General features: G+C 52.3%; 2 protein-coding genes across 17 annotated transcripts in view; one reads left to right on the forward strand and one right to left on the reverse strand.

Annotated features, from left to right (window-relative positions):
* The window catches only part of LOC137421260 (GMP reductase 1-like), a 905715-nt gene that overhangs the window by 629673 nt on the left and 254274 nt on the right, over positions 1-21768 (forward strand). The gene's annotated exons all lie outside the window — the stretch shown is intronic.
* SS18 (SS18 subunit of BAF chromatin remodeling complex) overlaps positions 1-21768 on the reverse strand; it is a 212237-nt gene that overhangs the window by 155319 nt on the left and 35150 nt on the right. For all 15 annotated transcript variants that reach the window (XR_013622373.1, XR_013622369.1, XR_013622368.1 and 12 more), the window contains exon 2: positions 19108-19184. Coding sequence is in view for 5 of the 15 variants with exons in the window: in XM_068107142.2 (XP_067963243.2) it covers positions 19108-19184 (77 nt within the window). In the remaining 10 variants the exon portion in view is untranslated. The remainder of the gene's footprint in view (positions 1-19107; positions 19185-21768) is intronic.

A 21768-nucleotide genomic window follows, 5' to 3' on the forward strand; every position in this document is an offset into this window, starting at 1 on the left:
GGACGCCCGAGGGAGACGTCGCACAAGAGGGCCGCGCCCGCGCCGTCGAACGGCACCTCGGTGACGCGGAGGCCCGTGACGGCGGTCCGCAAGGCCTGGACGTCGGGGTCAGCGGCCTGGTCCGCTGCCATCCGGGCATAGTCGATGCCGAGGTGGACTGCGTGGGCGACGGCCCGGGAAAGGCAATCCACAACCGGGTTGTCCTTCCCCGCGACGTGCTGGATGTCCGTCGTGTACTCGGACACGGCCGAGAGGTGACGCTGCTGCCGGGCCGACCACGGCTCGGTGACCTTGCCCATCGCGAAGATCAGCGGCTTGTGGTCGACGAAGGCAGTGAACGCCCGGCCCTCGAGCAGATGGCGGAAGTGCCTGACCGCCAAGTGAAGTCCGAGCAACTCGCGGTCGAAGGTACTGTAACGGCGTTCGGGCGGGCGAAGCTGCCGGCTAAAGAACGCCAGCGGTTGCCAAGCTCCACGCACCCATTGCTCGTGCACCGCGCCCACCGCGTAGTCCGAGGCATCGGTGGTGAGGGCGATCGGTGCATCGGGCGCCGGGTGCGCGAGCATGGTGGCGTTAGCCAAGGCGAGCTTCGCGCCCGTGAACGCCGTGTCCATCTGCTCGGTCCAGGTAACGTCGCCTTTGCCCGGCTTACCTCGGAGAGCTTCGTGCAGGGGGCGCAGGAGCTGGGCGATACGGGGCAGGAACCGATGGTAAAAGTTCACCATGCCCAGGAACTCCTGCAGCCCTCTGATCGTGCGGGGGCGCGGAAACCCCTTCACCGCCTCCACCTTGGCCGGCAGGGGGACGGCTCCGTGCCTGGTGACACGGTGCCCCAGAAAATCGATTGTGGCGGCGCCGAACCGGCACTTTGCGGGGTTCACAATCAGGCCATGCTGGCCCAGGCGTTCGAAGAGCGTGCGGAGGTGGCGTAGGTGCTCTTCGCGGGATGCGCTGGCGACGAGGATATCGTCCAGGTAGACGTAGACAAAATCCAAGTCGTGCAGGACGCTGTCCATCAGTCGCTGGAACGCCTGAGCCGCATTCTTCAGACCGAAGGGCATGCGCAGGAACTCGAAGAGTCCGAATGGCGTGATGACCGCCGTCTTCGGGACGTCCTCCGGCCTGACGGGGACCTGATGGTAGCCGCGTATGAGGTCCACCTTCGAGAAGAAGGACCTGCCCGCCAAACGGGCGGAAAAGTCCTGAATGTGGGGGACGGGGTAGCGGTCGGGAGTCGTGGCGTCATTGAGACGGCGATAGTCCCCGCACGGTCGCCATCCCCCGCCGGGCTTCGGCACGATGTGCAGCGGCGACGCCCAAGCGCTCTCTGAGCGCCGAACGATGCCGAGTCGCTCCAGGGTAGCGAACCCCGCTTTTGCCACCGCCAGCTTCGTCGGCTCGAGGCGGCGTGCCCGGGCGTAGACCGGTGGCCCGACGGTGGGGATGTGATGGGCCACCCCGTGCTTGACGGCCCCCGCCGAGAAGGTGGGCCGCGTGAGGGCCGGGAAGCCGGCGAGGAGGCGGGTGAATGCGTCCGCTGCCGGAAGCGTACAGACCAACGTGGCCGGAACCGAATCGTTCGGCAAGCCGCTTGGCAAGCCGCTCGTTGAGCTGGGCAACGCACATGCGAGCGAGCTGAACGTCTCGGCCTGGACAAGCCGTCTGCGCTTGACGTCGACCAGGAGCCCATTAGCGCACAGGAAGTCCGCGCCAAGCAGTGCCATGGGCACGTCGGCGGTGACGAACGTCCATCGGAAAACCTGCCCTCCAAACCGCAGAGAGAGGCAGCGTTTTCCGTACGTACGGATGGGCGTCCCGTTCGCGGCAAGCAGCGCGGGGCCCCCACCCGCGGCGTGCTTGTCTGACGTGCCGGCGGGAATGACACTCACCTGTGCTCCCGTGTCGCACAGGTAACGGCGCCCGGAGAAGGTGTCCGTTATGAACAGCAGGCTGCTCGAACGGCCGGCGCTCATCGCCACAATTGAGCGCCGGCCCGGGCGTTTCCCGACCCGTTGAAGGAGCACGGCGGATGACACCGCCGAGCTTCGTGGCCGAACTTGGCGTGGAACCAGCACCAGGTGGTGGAGCTGGAGGAGCGCGGCTGGCTCCGCCAGGCCGGTGGAGTCGACGGGTTTCCCCGCGGTGGCGGTTTTCCCCGCGGCGGTGGGCGGGGCGTGGCGGCGTTCACGAGGTGCGTATCAGCATGCTGCTGAACCACAGCGTGCTGTAGAAGATGATGCTGTGGAACATCAGCGTGCTGTAGAAGATGATGCTGTGGAACATCAGCGTGCTGTAGAAGATGATGCTGTGGAACATCAGCGTGCTGTAGAAGATGATGCTGTGGAACATCAGCGTCGAAGGCCGTGACGGCCACGCCAACGCTCGCCCGCGTGTCCGAAGCGGCGAAGTACTTGTCCACCTCGGCCGCCAATGCTCGGGGTTCCGTTAGCCCGGTCCCGGCCAACGCGAGGCGAACCTGCGCTGGAAGTTGGCGACGGAAAAGCGCCCGGAATAGCGAACCGGGGGCTTCGTCGCCCAACAGTGACAGCATATGGTCCATTCGGACCGACGGGCGCGTCTCACCGAGCTCGGGGAGATCCAGGAGGCGATCGGCCCGTGCGTCGTCCGTGAGGCCGAACGTGGCTAGGAGTAGCCGCTTGAGTGCCTCGTACTTGTGGCCGTCCGGTGGGTGGCGAAGGACGGACACAACTCGAGCGGCCGTGCCGGGCCCGAGGGAGGCGACGACATGGCAGTAGCGCAGGTCGTCGTTGGTGAGGCGCCGAAGCTGAAATTGGGCTTCGGCTTGAACGAACCAGACTTCGGCCTGGGCCTCCCAAAATTCGGGAAGTTTAATCGCCATTGCCTTGTCGTTGGCCATTGCAATGGCGTCGTGTTCGGAAGGATCGCTACGGCAGATCCAATGTCGAGGGTCACCAGTAAAGCGCAGCGTTACGCGCGCTGCTTGTGAGCAAGGAGGAAGCGGACAAGCGGTAACATATAAACGTCTTTATTGTAAGACTACACTGTAACACTGAACTCCTCCGGGCTGGTCGCCCGGTGTATATCATGAGGCCACGCCTACCCCTCGGGCGTGGCCACCGCCCACTTGGTGCGTGGAATGATGTCACCACGCCAGTGGGCTTTTGTGTCCGCCACAATATAATATAACAAATATCATGAAACATTTACATTTTGTAGTCCATTGTATAATTTAAATAAACATAAATGCAAATTTTGCATGTGGAAAAAGTAAGTACACCCCTACATTTATCACTACTTCAAATACCTAAAATTAGAATCAGGTGCACCAGTTCAGGTGCAAATGATTAGAACATCGTTGGAGAGGATCTTGGAGGAACCTGTCTTATTTAAACCTCAGACATTTTGTTTGGTTTGCTCTTTGTTGTTGAAGTGTGCGGCGTCACCATGCCAAGATCAAAAGAGCTCTCTGAGGCCTTCAGAAAGAAGGTTATAGATGCCTACGAGTCTGGGAGGGGATTTAAAAAGATCTCCAAACAATTTGAAATCAATCATTCGACTGTCCGGAAGATCATCTACAAGTGGAGAAGATTCCAAACAACTGCCAACTTGTTCAGGCCAGGCCGCCCCAGCAAGTTCAGCCCGAGAGCAGACCGCAAGATGCTTAAAGAAGTCTCTAAGAACCCCAGAATGTCATCACGGGACCTACAGGTAGCTCTTGCCACTGTTGATGTCAAAGTGCACGAGTCTACCATTAGAAAGAGGCTGCACAAATTTGATGTACATTGGAGGTGTGCCAGGACAATGAACACTGCGGCAAAGACCAGCACTTCTGGAACAATGTGCTCTGGACAGATGAGTCAAAGGTGGAGCTATTTGGCCACAGTACCAGAAGACATGTTTGGCAAAAACCAAAGACAGCATTTGACCACAAGAACCTGATACCAACTGTAAAGCATGGTGGTGGAAATATTATGGTTTGGGGCAGCTTTGCTGCATCAGGGCCTGGGCAGCTCACCATCATAGAATCCACTATGAATTCTTCATTGCACCAGAGGGTGCTTGAGGATAATGTGAGGCCATCTGTCGGAAAGTTGAAGCTCAGCCGAAGGTGGACCTTGCAACATGACAATGGCCCTAAACATACCAGTAAATCCACCAAGGAATTGCTGAAAAGAAAGAAATTGAGGGCTCTGCAATGGCCATGTCAAAGCCCGGATCTAAATTCCATCGAGATGTTGTGGGGGGATTTGAAACGAGCTGTGCATGCAAGAAACCACACAAACATCGCACAGCTGAAAGAATTCTGCATGGAGGAGTGGGCAAACATTTCTCCCAGTCGATGTCAGAGACTGGTAGACGGTTATAAGAAACGCCTACTTGAGGTTGTTTCTGCCAAAGGGGCAATACCACATATTAGAGCCAAGGGTGCACTTACTTTTTCCACATGCGAAATTTGCATTTATGTTTGTTTAAATTATACAATGGACTATAAAATGTAAATGTTTCATGATATTTGTTATATTATATCACCTTTATCTATCAATATTGTTGAAATGAAGATCAAATAGCTGTATGTTGAAAGTCAAAACTTTACATGGGGTGTACTTACTTTTTCACGTGACTGTATAAATATATATATTGTTGCGGGCAGGAGCCGGAGGTACGAGCACACACACCTTATGGGTGCTGAGCGGATTTGCACGGTGTGGAAAGCGGCGTTACCCCCACACGATTTATGGACCTGAGTCTCGCCAAATTCGTTCCTGGATGATGCTAGGCCAATGGAGAAAAGACGTACCGAACAGGTTGGAAAGTAAGAACAAAATGTACAGCCTTTTATTTAGAAGGCACAGAGAAACAGAGACAGAGATTCACCTTAACAATTCTTACCTATCATAATAACCCCGACTTGGCGCCTTCACACTCTGACACACACACTCAGGGAATAACACTCTGCTTAAGGGCGTACCGATGTACGTGCTGGGATTCCTCGCAATTGGCCACGGGGTCTGGTGTTCACGGCTCGCAGTTCGATGAGGTCAGGTCCACAGGACGAACCGCCGCCTCGAAGTTGGCACGGACGAACTTAGCACAGGTAGATGAACTTCAGCGCAGGTGAGTCGTGTATAAATGCCAACACTTGGAGGTCAGCCGGATGGCGCAAAAGATCGGCAAAGAGCGATGGGTGTCGGGCGTCGACGCAACAAGCAAGAGAGAAGTGTTGGCGAAGGATAAAGGCAAGAGAATTGTGGTCCACTCGGCGAAATCAAGAGTTCCGAACAAGAGGTCGTAGCGCAGCAAAATCCCAAGGCCAAGAGCACTATCCTCGTGTGCGCGGCGTAATAACAAGAGAGGTCTCCTCCTGGGCGCAATGGAAAAGCAAGAGCGGTCTCCTCGTGGGCGCAATGGAAAAGCAAGAGACTGATAATGCGCTGCGCGTGGACTATTATCAGAACTGCCCATGCCCTTCAAAATGTTCCAGAGCCTCCCATTGGCTGAGGCTTTTCGCATCATGGCGACGGGTTCCCGGCTCACCATTGGTCACGTGGGCTGTGCTTTTGGCTACGCCTTTCTGCTCATTAAAAAAAATGGCTTCCCTTAACCAATGAGGGGTTGCCATCCTGCCTAACTCAATGCATATTTGGTCTTTTTCATTACTCAATGGGAAAGGGCTAATCTTTACATTCAATAGAAAATAACTGTCTAATGCAAGCTACATGTTGTCGTGCAATTGACTATAGGGGGTCTGCCTTTATGGCACAACCGCAACAATATATATATATATATATATATATATATATATATATCTATATATATATATATATATATATATATATATATATATATAGCAACGGTTTTGAGAAGTGTGTAACGAATTTGAGAAGTGTAACGGTTTTTTTTAGAAGTGTAACAATTTTGGAGGAAGTGTAACGAATGTGAAAACGTTACAATGTGAACGTTACAAAAGTATGGTAACACCCTGTTAATGTAAATAATGGTCGCAGCCGTCCTCCTAGTTAATTCCATGAAACCTACACGCAGGTCACGATATATCTTTTTAAATAGTGTATTTCCTTATTCCATGTAGGCTAAATCTGTGTTTCCCACTAGATTGACTTTGCATTGTATCAAACAAAATAAGAGTAGGCCCTTGCAATTTCCCCAAACATCTCCGCTCTCCAAAAGTCCTTTCAAAAGGGTGCGAGTTGTGTTCAATCCCGCAAGCCGCCATTGCCCATGTGCTAATCTCGGAGAAGAAAGGCATGTCTCCACCTCGTCATAGAGGGGAGGAGTGAGCCAGAGGGTCGCATGGCCAATCAGCACCGCGGTGAGCGAACCGGTAGGCGTGCCCTCGCAGCCGGCGGCTTGATTCCGCCGCGAGTTATAAAAGCGACTGTAAGGGACTGCTTTACGAGATGACCTGGGAGATGAGCAAAGAGGCGGCACCAAGAGGAGCGGTGAGATGCGAAACGCTCCAAGCCAAAGAGGAGAGGTACTCGGCAAGGAAACCAGCTTTGGAGAGACGCGCTGAAAGGAGGGAGACGGCTCCACCACAAGAAGAGGAGCAGGTGTGCCGAACCAGCGCGTGACGTCTACAGCAGCGGATACGCGACGGAGGGTTTTCCCGCCAAAAACCGCGAGGAATTGAGAGCTGCTGCCTCCGACCTTGCCTCCCTCTCAAGCAATCCACCTCAAGCCCTACCTGCCTGCAATATCCCCTGTGTAAGTGTGAACGTCCTGTCCTACTCGTTGTCTTGGGATTAAGTAAATTGAGTAGAATAAGCTAACGATGCACTGTGTGACTGCTTTTTCCATCCATTGCTTGTAAATAATTTTGGTCGCTCTTCCTTTTTGCTTGTGTGTGTATAATAAATCTGTTCTTCCTCCGTACTCTGTCTTTTTCTCTTTTCCTTCTCTTTCGGTCGCTTTAGAGGTTTCCCGATTGAATATCTGTGGGGCGATCTGGTCAACGTCGGGTGGAATCGGGTTCTAATCGGGGAGTAACTGTTCGGACGCGGTAATACACCACCGCTCGGTCAATATAACATCTAAAACCGCGTCTGTAACAATTGGTTGTCAGGAGTTGGATTCGGACCTGGGACTAAATTTGTTAGGCCCAAATTTTGGAACACCAATTGTACTATTAGAGTAACAATTGGTGTCGAGGAGTGAGATCGGACCCGAAATCGGACCCGAAGCGCGCTTAACGCGCTCAAAATTACAAGCTGCCGAAATTTATTTTGTTTTATAAAACCCGAATTTTGAGATCGCGCCATGGACAATCAAGGCGATCGGATGTCGGTGGGAGAGATAGACAGGGTGGAATGGACCCAGGACCTCGGGGAAATGTATGTGGAGGAAAGGGAGGAGGAGAAAAATAGCAATGTGGTTGCGGAAGTATCAGACGCGCAAAGTGGCGTCCTCGCGCACGTGGGTGTAGCGGCACCAAATTTTGCCGCGACCGTAGCAGCGCCGTTGGTGGATTTGAACCTTTTTTTTATACAAATGAAGGCCCTTATGGACAAGAATAGCGAAGAAATGGAAAGCAGAATTATGGGGCAAATGGGGGTAATGAGGGACGAAGCGAGGGGTACCGGTGAGGAGTTAGACAAGAAATTTGGGAAGTTCGACAATAATTTTGAGGAGTTAGACAAGAAATTTGGGAAGTTCGACAATAATTTTGAGGGGTTAGACAACGGGATAAAAGAGGTAAAGAATGGGTTAATGGGGGTGGAAAACAGAATGGCTGCCCAGGAGAATCAGTTAGAGGGGGTGAAAAATGGGTTAATGGGGTTAGAAAATAGGATGGAGGACAAATTGCGGGAAATAGGGGAACAATCTGCCAGGGAAATCAAACAAATGGGAGAGCAGATAGAGGAGGTGAAAATCGGGGAAGAAACCAAACTGGATGCTCAGAGGGATGAATTGGGACAGATGAGGGTGGCATCTACAAAAGAGATGGAGGAAATACGACGAGGGGTAAGTGAGGAGGTTTCGGGGCTACGCGAGGAGGTAAAGCGAGGTGAGAAGCGTATGGAGAAAGAGGTGAGAAATAATACGGCTAAGTTACAAGGGGGAATAGAAGATCTGACGAAGGGAGTAGAACAGCTGACAGTCGGACAAAGGGAACTAGCGGACCAAGTGGAAAAGAACACTGCAATCATCGGGGGTTTGAAAGCGACACAAAAGGACATTAAAAACGAATTAATAGCAACACAAAAGGAATGTCAGATGGTACATGAGGGGTTGACGAAGAAGTTGGAGGAGGTGACAGAAGTGATGGAGACGAAGGACCGAGAGGTGAGGACGCACATCGAAACGGTTAAGGTGGCGTTAGAGGAAGAGATAGAGGGGGCGCACCGGGAGATGAAGGAGGTAAAGGAAAAATTAGAGGAGGTGGAAGAGGGGGTGAGTGAAATTAAGAAGAGACGGAGGGAAATTAAGAGGGAGATAAAGGAGGAAGTCATGGAATATGTACAAGGTCTGTGTTCAAATCATGATGAGGTGCTCACTAACCAAATAAAAAGTTTGCAGGTGGCAGAGGAGGTGCGACGCCGAGGTACGGAGGTGAGTGGCAATGTATATGATGTGAGGGGAGATTCAGTCGGCTTGGGGGGTGGTGTAGACCCGGGTGTTCGTGAGGGACCAATGGTAAGATGTATGACTGGTCCGGAGTGGATGGACAGGGGAGGTGTGCAAGGAGGTTTGGCTATGGGGAGTGAGGGGGGTGCTGGTGAGCAAGGGTGTGGGGGTATGGCGTGGGTAGCGGGTTGCGGAGGGGCGACCCAGGCATCGACACCAGGAGGGGTAGTGTTTGGAGGGACGGGGGATGCGCGGGAGCCCCCCGGGAATAACGTACTGTGGGAGCCCGAACGGGTTGGTCCCGCGTTGATCCCGCAAGGAGTGACGCGCGGGGTCCGACCTTCGGGCGCCCACAAGGTCCCACTCGCGCCGTATAACGGCAAGAGTGATTTGAGGGCGTACCTGGCGCAGTTTGAGTACGTGTGTAAAGGCAACGGTTGGAATCCGGACGAAGGTGGAGTACACCTGGTGGGGGCACTGCGCGGTGCGGCGGCGGAGGTGCTGACGGCTTTACCACCGGGTGCTCTCACCCTGCCAGCTCTCCGTGCGGCATTAATTAATCGGTTCGGCATTGAGCAGCAAAGCGAGCTTGTTAAAGCCCAACTTGCACAGCGAAAACGCAAGCCCCAGGAGACCATCGGGGAACTTGCTCACGATATTCGCCGCGCGGTCGGGATTGCACACGCGGACATGGCAGCGAGTTCCCAGGAAAGCCTGGCGCTGGATCACTTTATTCAGGCCCTTCCGGATCTGGAGCTCCGGCAACAGCTCGCCATGTGGCACCCGCAAACCATGAGTCAGGCGGCCGACGCTGCAGCCCGTTGGGAAGCAGCGAGGCCCCTGGCCCGGGGAGGCGAGCGCCACGCAGTGGCGGTGCGTCAGATGGGGCCCGTGATGGGGGGGCGGCCCCCCAAGGGGGCCCGCCCCCGACGGGGGGCCCTGACCTGGAGAGCATGGTCCAGAGGTTAGTGGATCGGCGCCTGGCGGGACCTGGACCATGGCAGGCGGCCCCAGCGGTGGCACCCGGTAGTCCCCGACAGAGTACCCCAATTCGGACATACAGGGGGGGGAATTTGGAATACCGGAGGCAAGCACCTTACCAGGTGAGGTGCTATAATTGTGCTCGGATGGGTCACCGTGCATGGGAGTGTCGAGCTCCGCGCCGGGACGTTTCCCGTCAAACGATGCCCTCAACTCCGCCCCGTATAGATCGGCCTAGCCGACCTCAAACACCCCCCCCCCGCCAGGGCCCGGGAAACTAGAACGTGCCGGGCATGCAGGGCGGTGTTCGGCAGTAGGGGATGGGGAGAAGCCCTCGTGGACGCGACAGGTCATTCATTGTGGCCGAATTGGGACGGGTAGTTTGACAATTCGGTGCAAAATTGCCGGCGTGGGGGTAGACGCCGTGGTGGACACGGGAGCCAGCGCCACGATCATCAGCCCCGTGGTCCTTAATTCGAGTGCAGACGGCTGGGGTAAAATCCAGCGTCTGGAAAATCATAGTTAGCAGTTGGCTACCGGGGCAACGGCTCCGATCATAGGGCGTGGTTTTGTGACCCTCAAGTTGGGATCGGTAAAGCAAGAGATAGAGGTTTGGGTGGCGGAGGTGTGCGACCCATGCTTAATAGGGTTGGATTTGTTGACTGCCAGCGGTTGTAAAATCGACTTGAGTCGGGGGATCCTGCGATGGGGAGTGGAGGAGCTACCATTGGAGGGGGTGAGCACGGCCGAGAGGGTGGAGCTGGAGGCTCCTGAGGCCGTGACCATCCCTCCAGGGGCCGAGGCCATCGTGCCGGCCCGATGGTCAGCTCGCCCGACATGGCAGGAATCCTGCGGCCTGGTCGAACCGGTGGCAGCGCTTATCCATACCTGGTTTAATCGTGGGCCGTACCCTTGTAAAAACGGACGGGCCGGTGGTGGCCGTCCGAGTAATTAATATTAGCACAGAACCACGCACTATAGTGAGGGGCACGAAGGTAGCTGGCTGCACCCCAGTTAGAGAAGTCGCGTCAGTGAGGGGCGAGAACGTCCAGCCGAGCCGGCCCCAGGGGGAGCCTTCAATAAGTTCTAGGAATTGGCCCGATCCCATTTGCAAGATGGTAAATCGTAGTAGTGTAGAGTTGGGAGGTACCCAGAGGGAGGCCTTACACAAACTGGTTGGGTCCCATTTGGACCTCTTCTCCTTGTCCACTGAGGATATTGGACGTACGGGCCTGGTGAAACATCAGATCCACACCGGTGAGGCCCGGCCTATTCGTCAGGCCGCCCGACGGCTCCCTTGGAGCAAGAGGGCGGAAGCTGACGAGCAGGTTGAAAAAATGCTCGACGCAGGTGTGATCGAGCCCTCGGGAAGTCCTTGGATGTCACCTGTTGTGCTGGTCAAAAAGAAGGATGGGACCACGCGGTTCTGCGTGGACTATCGCCAGCTAAACAACGTGACACTCAAGGACTCATATCCCCTGCCAAGAATTGATGACACCCTCGATGCCGTTGCGGGCTCAAATTGGTTCTCGACTTTGGACCTCAAGAGTGGGTATTGGCAGGTGGAAATGGATAGGGCAGGGAAGGAGAAAACGGCATTTTCCACAGGTAAGGGACTGTATCAGTTTACTGTGATGCCGTTTGGTTTGTGTAACGCCCCCGCCACCTTTGAAAGATTGATGGAGCATGTACTAGGCGGCATGCCATGGCAATCATGCCTGGTGTACCTGGATGACGTCCTAGTACATGCCAAAACGTTCCCCCAGGCAGTAGCTAATTTGGACCATGTGTTCGGGTGCCTCAGACAGGCAGGGTTGAAGCTGAACCCGAGTAAGTGCACTTTGTTTGCAAGAGAGGTGGCCTATCTAGGTCACGTGATCGGCCGCGAGGGGGTAAAAACGGACCCAGACAAAATTAAAGCGGTAGAGGAGTGGCCCGCACCACGTACCATCAAGGAGGTGCGGGGATTTTTGGAACTCTGCTCCTACTACCGGCGCTTTGTGGCGAAATTTGCGGAGTTGGCCCGTCCCCTCCACCGGCTTACGGAGAAGGGGACGCGATTTAATTGGACACGGGAGTGCCACGAGGCCTTCCAAAAATTGAAGGGGTGTCTAACATCCGCACCCCTTCTAGCTTACCCCACTAGTGACGGGGCATTTACCCTGGACACGGATGCGAGCCAGGAAGGATTGGGCGCAGTTTTGTCTCAGACACAGGAGGGCGTGGAGAGAGTGATTGGTTACTATAGTCGGGCCTTAAGTAGGCCCGAGCGAAATTATTGCGTCACTCGCAAAGAGTTATTGGCCATGCTGGCTGCCATGAACCATTTCCACCCGTACCTGTACGGGCGGAAATTTTTGGTTAGAACTGACCATTCCTCCTTGCAATGGCTCCTTCGGTTCAAGGAACCGGAGGGCCAAATTGCAAGGTGGTTGGAAAAGTTGCAGCAGTACGATTTTGATGTGGCCCATAGGGCCGGGAAGGCCCATGGTAATGCGGACGCACTCTCTCGGCGTCCTTGTCTGGGGGAAAACTGTAAATTTTGTGCGAGACACGAGGAGAGGGAGCAATTGGGCGATTCCGCCCCGATTCTCGTCGTCCGGGCAACCCGGGTGAGAGGGCCAATTTTGCCACTAACCGCGGACGAGGAATTTGGAGAGTTGGCTTGGAGCACGGCCCAGCAGGAGGATCCTGTTCTGGGGCCGGTGTTCCAATGGGTCAAATTGGGGCGAAGACCAAAGGGGGAAGAGGTCACCCCCCTCGGGGCGCAAACAAAGGCGTATTGGGCTCAGTGGCAGACCCTGGAATTGAAAGGCAACATCTTGTATCGCAAGTGGGTGGAGGTTCCCTCTGATAGAACTTCCTGGCTGGTGATAGTCCCTGACAAATTCAAGAACGTCATATTGCAACAGGTGCATGGTACCCGCTCCGGCGGCCATTTGGGCAGGACAAAGACAATATCTCGGGTCCGCCGGAGGTTCTATTGGGTGAATATGGGGCGCGACATACAGGACTGGTGTCGGAGATGCGACGCCTGTTCTGCCAAAAAGGGACCAGCACGGAAGATGAGGGCCCCCCTTCAATTACATCAGGTGGGGGCCCCCCTTGAGCGGGTGGCTATGGATATTCTAGGACCGCTGCCCCGCACCCGCCAAGGTAATAAGTATATCCTCGTTGTAATGGACTATTTCACCAAGTGGCCGGAAGCCTATGCCCTCCCCAACCAAGAAGCAGGGGTGGTAGCACAGGCCTTCGTAGAAGGATTTGTATGTCGGCACGGGATTCCACAGGAGCTGCACACCGATCAGGGTCGAAATTTTGAAAGTCAATAACTAAAAGATGTGTGCAGACTCCTGTCAATTCGAAAAACCAGGACCACGCCCTTGCGGCCACAATCTGACGGGATGGTGGAAAGGTTCAATCGAACATTGATCCAACAACTGGCATTGTTCACCACCACCCGTCAGGATGACTGGGACGAACATCTCCCGTACCTGTTGATGGCCTACCGAACTAGCCAGCACGGGGCCACCGCATGCAGTCCAGCGTTGCTTATGTATGGGCGGGAGTTACGGGCTCCCGCCGACTTGCTATGCGGTCCCGTGCCAGACACCACGGACACACCGCCGAGGGAGGGTTACGCACGTCACCTGGAGGAAGGCATGGAGCGGGTCCATGCCTTCGCCCGCCGCCAGCTCCATCTGGCGGGGGCCAAGATGAAGCGCAGGTACGACGACCGGAGCCAGGGGAGTCAATACGCTCCGGGGATGAAGATTTGGTTCTTTAATCCCCGGAGGCGGAAGGGAAGGTGCCCAAAACTCACCTCCCCCTGGCAAGGCCCAGGAGTCGTCCTGTCGCAAATCTGTGACGTGGTCATTAAGATCAAAATGGGGCCACGGACCCCCCCTCGGATCGTCCATGCCGACCGGATAAGACCTTATGCCGGCGAGCAGGCGCCCTCATGGATCGCCTCGGCTCTAGATGCCAAGGCAGGACCCAGTACCTCTTGCGACGGGGGCTCGTAGCGTCAGAGGACTGGGGGGATTGTAGTGAGAGATGCCCCGCTGTGGTGGGATGGCAACACTGTCATCCCTCACAGAAGGTGGGGGCAAATGCGCAATAGTTTATGGGGTGGCTATGACAACCGAGCCAGGGAGGGCTTGGATAATTGTAGGGATCTAGCGAAGATGACATTAGGTAACGTTAAGATTAGTTAGTGACTGATACCTGTAGTGGGGACGCAGGTAGATTAGTGTGGATTATAATGACGTGGGAGCGCAATAGTTTAAAGGGACGACTGGGAAGCGCAAGTTTCAGAGGGGAGTAGTTAGCTGAGATGATGCCGTGTGTGTGAGGATTGAACAGGTGTGATTGAACAGGTGTGATTGCACAGGTGTGCAACTGAACAGGTGGATGGAGCAGTGTATGAGTGAGTGATAGTGATTGTGTATTGTGATGACCAAATGGTCCAGGAAGAAAGGAGGGTGCAGGTGGCACCAGGTGTGAGGGCACAGGTGTGCAACAGCAGGTATGGAGAATGGTAGTGTGGAATAAATGGAGTATTGGAATGGATGGTCGTGGAGTGAGTATGGTGGAAATTGTGGAGTGGAGTGGATGGTGCGAAGGTGTGAATGGGGGAAGAGTGGACCCCCATCACGGATACCCGGGGCGGGTAGTGTAAGTGTTAGGTAGAGGGTATAGGTAAATTGTGGTTGGATATTGGCATCTGTGGTGCGGGTGAAAGAATGGTCTTTGGATGGGTGCATTAGTGTCGTGGAAATGGCGGGGCGTGTAGCCTGTTAGTGTGTGTAGTTGGTTGGGCGCTCCACCACTGTAAGGATGTCGGCCAGGTGAGGCCGCAGGTGGGCTCTGGGAGCCGGTAGTAGTTGTTGTGGATGGGGCCCGAGGATCCGGAGGATGGACCCGGGTAGCCCAGTGCCAGAGGGCACCGAGTGGGGTGACAGAGCCAGGAGGGGCCTGCCCCAGTTAGATAGGTTAGGGTGAGGAGCTAGGTAAGCTCGGGTGGCAACTGCAGTGGTGGAGGTGTGCAGGTGGGTAGACCTGCTGGGAGAGCTACACGTCGCAGCCCAGAAATTGTGCGAGGGCACCGGGAGATGAATCGGGGGAGTGAGACCCCAAATTGAGAAGCACCACAGTTTGGTCAATGGGAATTGGTTATTAGAACCCATAGTGTAAGTTGGCCAATGGATTGGCAGGGAAAGACCCCGGGTAGTGTAAAGTGTGTTAAAGTCATTTAGAAAATAGTTAGGATGAAGGATCTCCTCGCACCATCTGCATCCACTCACCTGAGGTGACAGGTACTCCGCACCATGCCATGTTTTGATTATTTTTTTTATGATGCAAATGTTTGGATTGTGAGACGCATCATGACGTGGGTGTGACATTGTGCTTTGATGTTCCATCTCTGCCTCCTTATGAGGATTGATGATGAATTTGGTGATGGCAAATTTTGAAGTAGAGGGATTGTGGAGACGAATTTGGTATAGGGGAAATATGGGGAAGACGTGACAGTAGTGACGAATTTGTAAATGGGTAGGTTTTGTAAATATGGGGTAAGGGCAAGGGTAGTGTAGGTGACAGGGGGGTGACGTACGGTAGGGACGAGCTTTCTCACTTCGCCCTCCATACGCATTTCGCCTTGCATTGCCTTATTGACGTGTACCCTTGTGACCTTACCCCTCGCTCAATTGTCTTTCTTTTGTCTCCCACATGACCTGTGCGCCATTGGGTGCCGAGGGGAGCGTGCGTGAGGTGGCCATTGTGCGCCCGAGATTCCCAGAACCAGCATGCATTGCGTTGATGTACCACTTTATGGACCGCTGTTCTGCGGCCAAGTACCACTTGATGGACCCCAGGTTCTGGGGCAGGGCACCTCTGTTGGAGACCGGCCATAGTGGCCAGGGAATCTTGCTTGCGGACCTCGGTAAGGTGGCACCTATGCCAAACAGGTGGACCACCCTTAGTTGGCCCCTGAGGCCCTAAATAAAAACGAACACAAGTTGTGCTTTTTATTATGTCCAAATAGGCCGCATGAAGCCAGAAGACGTCGGGAAGAACATCGGCCCAGCAGAGAAAGTGAAGACCACCACCAGTTGTTTTGTTGTGTTTATTAAGAACCATGGTGACTGCGCACCGAGTGGTGCTTTTGGTGCTTTGTGGTGCTTGTGGTGCTTTTGGGTGCTTTGGTGGTATTGGTATTGGTGCATCGATGCAATGCGTGCTGTCTCCTCCCTCCCAACAGGAATTTCTTTTTCTTGTTCCCTAAGAAAGAAACAAAAAAAAAAACACAGGTCCTGGGTTGCGTTGTAAATAAGAAATCACGTCATTGTAAATAATGCTCCCCACCGTAAATGTATAGTTTGAGAATAATTCCGTAATTCGGTTAGCTGTGGGCTTGAGTCTGTTAGACAGGGTGCAATGCAATAGGGGGACATACTTATTTGTGTTTTAAGATTGTCACACTCAGGGTCAGGTTAATTGTAGAGGGAATTACACCTACGTGTCACACTAAGTTAAAGTTTAGTAGGCCCGAGCCCTGGCCTGAAGAAAGGAGGGTGCAGTGTAACGGTTTTGAGAAGTGTGTAATGAATTTGAGAAGTGTAACGGTTTTTTTGAGAAGTGTAACAATTTTGGAGGAAGTGTAACGAATGTGAAAACGTTACAATGTGAACGTTACAAAAGTATGGTAACACCCTGTTAATGTAAATAATGGTCGCAGCCGTCCTCCTAGTTAATTCCATGAAACTTACACGCAGGTCACGATATATCTTTTTAAATAGTGTATTTCCTTATTCCATGTAGGCTAAATCTGTGTTTCCCACTAGATTGACTTTGCATTGTATCAAACAAAATAAGAGTAGGCCCTTGCAATTTCCCCAAACATCTCCGCTCTCCAAAAGTCCTTTCAAAAGGGTGCGAGTTGTGTTCAATCCCGCAAGCCGCCATTGCCCATGTGCTAATCTCGGAGAAGAAAGGCGTGTCTCCACCTCGTCATAGAGGGGAGGAGTGAGCCAGAGGGTCGCATGGCCAATCAGCACCGCGGTGAGCGAACCGGTAGGCGTGCCCTCGCAGCCGGCGGCTTGATTCCGCCGCGAGTTATAAAAGCGACTGTAAGGGACTGCTTTACGAGATGACCTGGGAGATGAGCAAAGAGGCGGCACCAAGAGGAGCGGTGAGATGCGAAACGCTCCAAGCCAAAGAGGAGAGGTACTCGGCAAGGAAACCAGCTTTGGAGAGACGCGCTGAAAGGAGGGAGACGGCTCCACCACAAGAAGAGGAGCAGGTGTGCCGAACCAGCGCGTGACGTCTACAGCAGCGGATACGCGACGGAGGGTTTTCCCGCCAAAAACCGCGAGGAATTGAGAGCTGCTGCCTCCGACCTTGCCTCCCTCTCAAGCAATCCACCTCAAGCCCTACCTGCCTGCAATATCCCCTGTGTAAGTGTGAACGTCCTGTCCTACTCGTTGCCTTGGGATTAAGTAAATTGAGTAGAATAAGCTAACGATGCACTGTGTGACTGCTTTTTCCATCCATTGCTTGTAAATAATTTTGGTCGCTCTTCCTTTTTGCTTGTGTGTGTATAATAAATCTGTTCTTCCTCCGTACTCTGTCTTTTTCTCTTTTCCTTCTCTTTCGGTCGCTTTAGAGGTTTCCCGATTGAATATCTGTGGGGCGATCTGGTCAACGTCGGGTGGAATCGGGTTCTAATCGGGGAGTAACTGTTCGGACGCGGTAATACACCACCGCTCGGTCAATATAACATCTAAAACCGCGTCTGTAACAATATATATATATATATATATATATATATTGACTGTCTGGTACCGTTATGTAGATGACACTTTTGTCATATGCCCCAACACGGCTGTTAATACAATCCAGGAGGGCATCAGTGAAACGTTTGCTTCCATCAAATGTACCTGTGAGGAAGAACAGGATGGGTCGCTTCCGTTTATGGACGTCATGGTGAGGAGGAACCCAAATAGAAGCTTAAGTACCACAGTGTATAGGAAACCCACCCAGACTGACCGTTACCTCACTTTTATGTCTTGCCATCCAACGCACCACAAAAGATCTGTGGTGAATACACTCGTAAAAAGGGCAAGGAATATAGCGTCCACCATGGAGGGCAAAAGGAGAGAGATCAAGCATCTCAAATGGGTTTTGAAAGCCAATGGCTACCCAGACCATCTCTGCCCAAAAAATGAAATGGTACTGGCAGCTCCAAGAACCCAGGACGTGCCACAGGAACCACCAAAGGGCTTCTGCGTGCTACCATTTGTGCCACGAGTAGCCCAAAGGATTGGCAGGATTTTGAGACCGGTCGGGGTGAGGGTTAACTATCAACCGATATACACATTGAGACGTGCACTGACCAAGGTCAAAGACAAAAGGCAAAAGAATGACTGCACAGGTATGGTACACACCATTCCATGTGACTGTGGTGGAGATTACATAGGCGAGACCAGAAGAACCTTAGGCCAGCGCATTCATGAACACCAGAAGGCCTTTGAGTACAATCACCCGGAAAGATCTGCTATCGCCAAGCATGGAATAAGGGTGGGCCATTTTCCCTTATGGGACAATGTGAATGTGCCGGCGGCATCCCCGAAGCGGGCCAGGAGGCGAATACTGGAGGCATGGCACACTGGCCAGACGAGGGCACCGTTGACAGAGGAGACTGTGGTGTTACCACAGGCATACAGACCTCTCATTCATAAATACACCAGAGAGACACCGATGCTGGGAGGAGGACAAGGACAAAGTGGGACATAACCGACACAGGCGACAAGGATAACAAAACACAATACACCGCTCAAACACACACAAAACACTTGCAACAAGCCTATCACGGGTCAATGGTCACGAGGTCTCGCAACTCAGCTTTGTGATTAGTTGACAGAATAGGCCCACCCCTTCCCCCAGGTATATCTGGGAGGAGGTAAACAAGGGAATTTCTCTTGATAAAGGCTAGTGGAGGCTAGTCTCGCTGATAAAGGCTGGTCTTGCTGGCTGAAACGTTGAGTTTTTTTAAACAAAACTACAGGTTGGAGAACAATAACATGGACCTATTGTATATAACTCCCAACCACCGTTCATTACTTGCTTGATGTGTGTGTGTGTGTGTGTGTGTGTGTGTGTGTGTGTGTGTGTGTGTGTGTGTGTGTGTGTGTGTGTGTGTGTGTGTGTGTGTGTGTGTGTGTGTTAGCAATTATGATTTGAACATTTCAGAGCATATCCCATTAATCATTCCTTTGTATAACTAAGTCATCGACACGAATGCCTCTTTCAACAAGAATAGTATTTATTGTTATTGCTTATTATTGCAAGTGTTATTGCTTGGAAGCCTTGATAGTTCCTTGCAATTATATGAATTATATTGTTTGTTGTACCAAAATGTTAATTGGTCAACAAGTTCTAACAAGTGATCTAAATGTTGTTTCTTTGTACTGAGTTGGTGATACTGGTCCTGAATATGTTTACAGATACTGTATTAAAAACACAAGTACAAATATATTTTATCCAAGAGCAATAACTCACTGTGAACATTCCATGGTCTTGCCCTTGCTCTGGTGATCCAGGATGCACTGAATTAGGTGATTGTTTTCATCAAGCATCTAATTTGGAGTGAAAGAAAAAAAGTTTAGAAAACACGTAACATAATCTTCCACAATTTGCCCTCTTCCACTAAGTTGTTAGTTATCAACAATTTATACGCAATCTCCTTTAGTCAAACAATCCTGACCTTCAATGCTGTAGACCGATCCGACGGAGGGTTCAATGGACGGGCGCCCTCTATAGACGCCGCCATAGTTGGGAGGCGTCCGCTTCATTCGGCTTGCTCTCCAGCGTTCAGATTACATGCAGTTACCGGTCTCAGTTCACTTTGCCGAAAGAATATCGATACAAAATATATTTGTTTGTTAGATTCATCGGAGAAGATGGAATCGTGGACAATACGACCGGTCCACCGAGCTATACGACCGGTGAGGAGCCGGTGTGGCGACCCACGTGGAGGTGGACCCTGAGGGAAGAATCCATGCGGGGCGGCAGTGATACACCCACCGTGACCTGGCCGTATGGAAGAGTCGATGAAGCGATAAGGAGCCGGTGAGGCGGCCCGCGCGAAGGGACGGAGGCCCAGTCGGGTCTGCCAGATGAGTCGCGACCCTAGTGATCAAGGAACTTGGGGCTCGGCAGCGGCCACTCGGGGCCTAGCCGTAGTTGCCAGAGGTGGCCGGCCCGGGCGGAGGTGGACTCTGAGGGAAGAATCCATGCGGGGCGGCTGTGGTACGGCCACCAAGACCTGGCCGTATGGAGGAGTCGATGAAGGGACGGGCACCTAGTCGGGTCGGTCAGAGGAGTCGTTATCGTTGTGGTCGAGAAACTCAGGGCTAAGGCGGAAGGGGGCTCGGCATGGCCTAGCATAGGGTACGGTTGCTAACAAAATAGGTTTGGTGCAGGTGGAAGTGCAAACCGGGTACTCCCATGTGCCAGGTGCCTTCAGGGCGGCATGGCCGTGCGCCTTCGGCACCCCGCGATATCGCCGAAAACGGGGTTTGTATCGTGTGCCTTCAGGTGCCAGGTGTCCACGACCGCTCCACACGTATAGAGAAACACTTGAGAACGATTATCACGGATACTTTTCATGTACGATCGCGATGATAGTTGTGCTGGCGCAGCCAGCTGGAATTAAGTTTGGATCGGGATGCCTCCCAGTAATGGCGGACGCAAGAGCGTCGCCTATCGGCGAAGGGGGCACGATCGTCGTTATCGGATCGGTCTATAACACATGCAGAAAACTTTTCATAATGGTAATAAATAACTGGTATGATCAATGGCTCAGGTTGCATACATTTCCAAAGGATGTAGTGAATAATCGTGACAAGAAACAATAACAACTTTGTACATAATAGCTACCGGTACTCCATACGGTATTGTGACTTCGATATACAGTGCCTTCAGAAAGTATTCACACCCCTTGACTTTTTTCACATTTTGTTGTGTTACAGCCTGAATTTAAAATGGCTCCAGGGCCAGACAAAACAGGAGGGGGAGGGGGAAGGCTGTCATCATGCAAGATACCATGCCGTATCTTTACTCCTTGGATTTCAATATTTCCCTCCAAGTGAGGTAGTATCAGTAATGTATTCCAGAGCAACATTGCTTTCTCTATCAGTGTGACTACTTGGGGGTGAACTTTGTATACATGCATGCATTTTATAATCCATGACATCATCAAAGGCTTTTTTGCAATCTATCCAGGCTGTGGATAAGTTGGTTTGTTGAAGTTTGCAATTTTTTGACAATGGTCTTGTATAGTAACAAATGGTCTATTGTTCCATAAACACCCTCTCTTGCATCCTTTCAGCTCTGCCTCCAATGATCCTCGTTGAGTGAGGCTTTGTAAATTCCATTGTTGATTAATCCTGTTAAAAGTTTGTATGCTGTTAGTAGGCATGTTATCGGTCTATATTTGTGGGATAGATGGGTTTCATTAGATTTCGGTATGAGAAGTGTTGCCTTCTGTAAACCATTCATCCTTTGACTGTTCCCCTTGGATGAGCTTGTTAAATGCTTGAGCATAATGAGGGTGGAGAGCATGCAGTTGCTTTAGCCAGAAGTTTGGGATCCCATCTGGGCCTGGGCATTTGAAGTTCGGCGCTTTTGCGATGTTTTCTGATTTTCTTTTCATCTATTTATCATTTGTTGCATTTCCGTGCGATGTTGCTTTTTCTTTTCCAAGTGTCGTTTCCAATCTTCTTCCTTGTTGTATTCTCTTTCGTCTTCACATATATATATCCCTTTACAGAATTTTTCAAGATCCTCTTTTTTAGGGGGAGTTGCCACATTTTTTTTTCTCTTTCCCTAGTTCTCCGTAGAACTTTTTCAAGTTGTTTTCAAGCTGTTGATTTTGCTTTCTTTTGTTGTTGACCTGGTCATAGTCTCCCCCCCCCCCCCCCCCCCACCTCCCCTATCAGTTGTATCCGGAGCTTATTATGGATAGCTAATGGTTCTAGCCCATTGCTTTCAATGTTGTATTTGTTTTTTATTTGTCTTATTCTTTTCTTGAGCTTTGGACTTCTGTTTCCCTTCTTGAATTGTACTACTTGTTCCACTTCCTTCCTCATTTGGTCTCTGCTTCTCCAATCTCTTTTTCTATGGTGGTGTTTTGTTCTGGTCAGATTAGCAGATCTATGT

Source organism: Myxine glutinosa, chromosome 2 (assembly GCF_964187855.1).
Source record: "Myxine glutinosa chromosome 2, kmMyxGlut1.1, whole genome shotgun sequence".
Taxonomy (NCBI): Eukaryota; Metazoa; Chordata; class Myxini; order Myxiniformes; family Myxinidae; genus Myxine; species Myxine glutinosa.